This window comes from Limulus polyphemus, unplaced genomic scaffold (assembly GCF_000517525.1).
Source record: "Limulus polyphemus unplaced genomic scaffold, Limulus_polyphemus-2.1.2 Scaffold1411, whole genome shotgun sequence".
NCBI classification, from domain to species: domain Eukaryota; kingdom Metazoa; phylum Arthropoda; class Merostomata; order Xiphosura; family Limulidae; genus Limulus; species Limulus polyphemus.
In genome coordinates, this window is record NW_013667021.1 from 204,101 (window position 1) to 209,546 (window position 5,446).

General features: G+C 32.8%; 1 protein-coding gene across 1 annotated transcript in view; it reads right to left on the bottom strand.

Annotated features, from left to right (window-relative positions):
- Positions 1-7: 7 nt before the first annotated feature.
- Positions 8-5,446, bottom strand: part of LOC106463452 (protein FAM8A1-like) — an 18,082-nt gene continuing 12,643 nt past the window's right edge. Inside the window, exons 4-5 of the mRNA XM_013923480.2 lie at positions 3,757-3,908; positions 8-1,142 (exon numbers count right to left, since the gene is read on the bottom strand). Of these exons, the coding sequence (XP_013778934.1) occupies positions 986-1,142; positions 3,757-3,908 (309 nt within the window). The 3' untranslated portion in view covers positions 8-985. The remainder of the gene's footprint in view (positions 1,143-3,756; positions 3,909-5,446) is intronic.

Genomic DNA, 5,446 nt, shown 5'->3' on the forward strand with positions numbered 1-5,446 from the left:
TTTTTACTTCATTACCCTTCAAGCCGTCTCCAGCCATTATTAGTCTCAAAGTGGGTTCCTCGTCATCGAATAGGGATGAAATGTTAGAAGGTGCACACCATGTTCTATCATTTCATTGCCAGGTTGATCTTCAAAAAAACCTTCATCAACTAATCACCACCCACTAATTGTATCAGAAATTAAATAATTTATTGATATATTCTTTACATAACATTTCTAACAGAAGAACTCCGATTATGAATTGAAACAGTTTAGTTTATTTGCACGTTACAATGTGGTTGTCTGTGGATAAAAGAATAAGACTTCTCTAGTTTTAATGACAGATAACGCATACGACACAACTGAAAATAGTAGCTAACTACTAGGTGGGACATGACAAGGAATGTCTGGAGAGCAATAATCTAAACATTATCATTTATTTTGTACAAACTCTTTCATAGTTAGTGATTCGGAATTTATCATTTCAAGTTTATTATTACCATATACAACGGCACCTAAAGAACAAATAATAAACACGGTAAAGGATGATGAAACACCATAAATAATACAAAGGAAATAGGTTTTTGTAACCTTCAAACTTTCTCGACAACCAGCATATCAAAAAAATTTTATCTGGAAGAGATGATCAAAATTTTAAAGTAAAAACTGGTTTTGTATGTTGTTTAAGTCAAAGAGAATAATTTTTTTGCAAAGACACCATCCTTTTCATCATAATCTACATTAAAATATATATATACATTTTTCATTAAACCTTCTAACATTAATAAAGATTCTATTGAGCAGCAGACAGCATAATTAATTACAAGTCTAATAAAAAAAAAAGAGGTTTTCTATTATCAGCAATTTTTTTTTAGGATTGTCAATAAGACTTCTGAATAAGATCTGGGTAAAATTTTATGAATTACACTCCCAAGTTTCTGTATTTTAATCTCAGACATCATTTCATGCTCACTGGGATAGGAAAAAAAATAGTTACAATACTCAATTAATTTCTCCTCTGCCGACGAGGAATATCTTCAACCACTAGGCAATTGCAGACGATGTCGTACACTGCACGGTTATGATTGAAGAAAAACACCGTTAAGCTTGCAGGGAAAAAGAAGGCCATGGAAAAATTCTTGACGAAGGAACGAATAAATGACCTAAGAGGATAGAAACAAGAATGTTCAGAAAATAGGGCAAATAGCAAAACAATGTTTCCATTGTTTATAATTTAAATCATTGTATCTTGATATCCATTTTTAGTTTTATGACAGTGATACAGCTCTTAAAGGTCTTATACAACCATAGAGAGCATAATTTAAACAAGTTGGTATCACTGAAGTTACGCACACACGATTCATCCACACAAACTGTGTGTATCATAACACAAAATCATACTGGCAGTTATGTTAATAACTTTATAAGTTTAACTGAAATTAAGTTATTTACATTATTCAATTCCATAACTGCACCTGTATAGGGAGTGTCATACATACATAACTGTAGATGTGCTACTCGTTTCATAAATGTAACTGTATTGTAACACAAACATATATATTCCACCTAGTTTATATCACACACATAAATAATCCCAGTTGTATTATGTTTGTTTGTTTACTTTTAGAGCAAAGTCACACTGGGCTATCTGCTATGTCCACCACAGGGAAATGAACCCTGAATTTCAGTGTTGTAAGTCCATAGACTTATGCTGTCCACCAAGGAGACAGTTGTGTTACGTTAAAAAAACATAACTAATGTAACTTTAGTTGTGTGCTTCAAAAACAAAACTCCAGCTGTATCGTGTCACACAAGCATGACTAAAGTTTAGCCGATCATGATATACAACCATAAACATGAATTAATTAAACAATCAAACAGCATTTAAAGTTGAAATGTGTCAGAACTTTAAGAACTTGTATATGGTAAAATAAGATAATAAAGTAAAATATAACCAAATACAGCTTCAATAAAATGTAATATTCTCTGACTTGTAAAGAAAGAACATGCACAACTGTAAGTCACTCAAAAAACATCACTAATCCTGATCCAAAAATCTTGTTTTATTTTGTGTTTATTTTGAATTTCGCGCAAAGCTCCACGAGGGCTATCTGCGCTAGCCATCCCTAATTTAGCAGTGTAAGACCAGAGTGAAGGCAGCTAGTCATCACCACCCACCACCAACTATTGGGCTACTCTTTTACCTACAAATAGTGGGATTGACCGTCACATTATAACACCCCACGGCTAAAAGGACAAGAGTGTCTGGTGGGACGGGTAATCGAACCCGTGACCCTCAGAGTCAGACTGAGTCGAGCGCCCTAACCACCGGGCCATGCCAGGCCCTTTATTTTGTGTAACACAGTGATTTTTTTTCTTCCTAATTTTCTTTGTACTAGATTTTGGAAACTCATATGTAATGTTATACTTAAAAAAATAAAGAATTTATCACTGTGAAAGAAACTTAGGAAAGAGCAGATTTTTCTCTCTCTTTCTTGTGTTTGAAATATAACCCTCAATGTGAATTCCAAATAAGCTACTTTCACAGTTTTTTTAAAATAAATAAAAAATAGTCAGGAGATATGATAAAAGAAAATACGTGCCTGACATATCAAATATTGGTAGAATATTTTTAGTTTATTGGTTTTTGAGTAGAACCAATATCTGGTTTATTAAAACAATGAACGCGTACAAACGGTACAAGAATTAAAACTTCTATCTCTTTACTTTTTCTCATTTTTGACCATAATGCATTTTCATGAAGTTCATCCACTTTCAACATCATGTTTTGCATTGTTTTATATATATGCTCATTAGTATTTGGGACATACCTGTCCATACTGGATAAAAATAATCACACCAGTGACTAGCTGAGAATTGTCCTTCGAACTATATTAACTGAGTGAGGTCAATGTTAGAGAATTTTACCTACATTATAACGGTGTTTTTTTATGTCTTCAAGAGTGGAGAAAAACCTTTTTTTTAACACGTTTTTTATGACAAAAATAGTGTTTGCGGTTATCTACTTTTTCAGATATATCTATCACTGGGCAGATAGTGATACAAAACTTCTAATGAGAAAATAAATGCTCAAACTCTATAAGATTTTTTATACTCTTAAGTCTATTTTATAGTGGTCTGATGAGAGCTTGTTTAGGTTTACAGACATTCTTGATGTTTACGGTAATAAGATTTGGTCTACGTAAACATTAGACTCTTGACTATATATCGAATGTCTTAAAATGATACGCTGCAACCAAAGAAAGGTTTTAACATTTGGATGAAGATATAATTAACAAAGATTTACATGTGCTTAACCTCTGTTTATCAGCATGGGTACCTGGAGATTTTCACCAAATTACATATTCACTAAGGTGAGTAAATTTTGCTCCACTGCCGTATAACAATTGAAATTAATGTTAAGGTTGTTTTTTTCACACATCACGGATATATTACTTAATCAAGACATACATACAGTGCATACATAACTTTGCTCGTATGTTTGTGCCTGTCTGTTTGTTGCTGAGCACAAAGCTCCATAACACGCTAATTGTGCTGTTCACACCAATGGTGTCGAAACTCAATCTTACCACTTGGGGGGGGGGGGTATGTGTACTTACTAGTGGTAAAAGACAATAAATTAACAAGAGGACTAAAAATAAAAGCATTTATACAATATTAGTATATTTGGTCATTAAATTATTATTTTCAGTCATTAAAACATTACTGCATACAAAATACACAATACAGGTTGGAGATATATATAACAGACTTTACCATCCAAGCCCTATATCACCAGCAGGGATGACCCTTATTCTGTCATTACCCAACTCCTCAATAACTTGACAAGATACCACTCTTAATCCAAAGACACTTTTCCCAGGAGTAGCTCCACCTGGAACTCCAGATCCATGATGGAGACAGACAATCTAGTTCAGGATAATATTCAATGAGACGAAACTTCAATAAATGTACAATACATGACTGGCCAGATACATGACGACCAGTAATATTTGTCTTTTTGTAAACAGATTCACTGAAAAGTAGTGACAATAAAAGGATTTCTTGCAGAGTGACAAGAATACAAAGAATGTTGTGTAACTCGTTTGCCTTTGGCAATCAAACTACAAAACACTACTAAATGTAACTGAAAATTTTCATTTTTTTACTCTACTTTTCATACATACATATCCAGGTGATATTATCTCTAATAGTATTGTTCCATGAAAATAAAATACAAACAAGCTGAGAAAAATTATTAGATTATGTACTAAAAAAAAAATAACACAAACACTCATATTACCAAGTCTTTGCAATTCTAAGCTTACAGGAAACTATAAGCTTTTGTTTAACTTTCAGTTATCTCTAATGATGTTCTAGTATTTTAATACACTATATGTTCTACAGTGTTGTTCAGTAAACCCTTTTAAAGTATACATATAATAAGATAAATACACACAAAATATTCATGGCATCACACTAACATTGAATATCGTAAGTAATGTTATCTCTATTTTTTTTAAATTCATGTGCAGAATGAATTTTTTCATGTGCACCAGTATTAAGGCAATATGCGGATGTGTGCTACCAGTTTTCTTGGGGGGGGGGTTTAGTTCATAGACCCTATTGGATCATTAGTGCGCTTTGCAATGCTACCAGTTGGTTATTTGGGCTTTAGGCCTATCGACTGCCAGGGTTATTAAAGCTGTCAACGTGTTGAGAAGACTCCTCACCATTACTGAGGATGTGTGCATCTGGAATAATGAAGTGTGCGGCACTTGATTGGTTGTTTTGCAGCCACTCAGCTGCACAGCTCAGAGGAAACACTGATCATAAGTAATGTAACGGTACAACTTAAAATAACTTTTAATAAGTATTGACAATGCCATCAGATTTTTAAAAAAATTCTCAGTTAGAAAAATTATTACAAATCAAGGTGTTTTCATTACATATCGTTGGTGCTACAGTACCTCTATATTACAAACTTATACAGTAAAGACTGGGGGCTTGATTACACATAGAATCACTGTTCCTAGACAAGTAAACTGAACTGAAATTATAACACTATACTACTTTATTTTTTATTATACATTAAGTACAGTTTTAGATGAATAAATCTCAGATGAAAAAAGTTTAATTTGGGGGGGGGTGAGAGAAAAGGGGGAATTTCCTTTGATTTTCAACTAATAATATTAATCATGCTTACAGGTTGATTTGATGTTTGTCATACTGGAGGGATTTACACATTTAGATAAAAGGTTTTGAAGAAATGACCTCTATACTCTAGATATATAATGCAGAATTTTTTATTTTAACCAACGTTTCACCTTTGGGGCCTCATCAGAGTTAATATACACAGCTGTTTGATATTAAACCGTTGTGTGTATATTAATCCTGATGAAGCCACGAAGGCGAAACATTGGTTCAAATAAAAAATCCTTTTATATATATATATATATATATATAT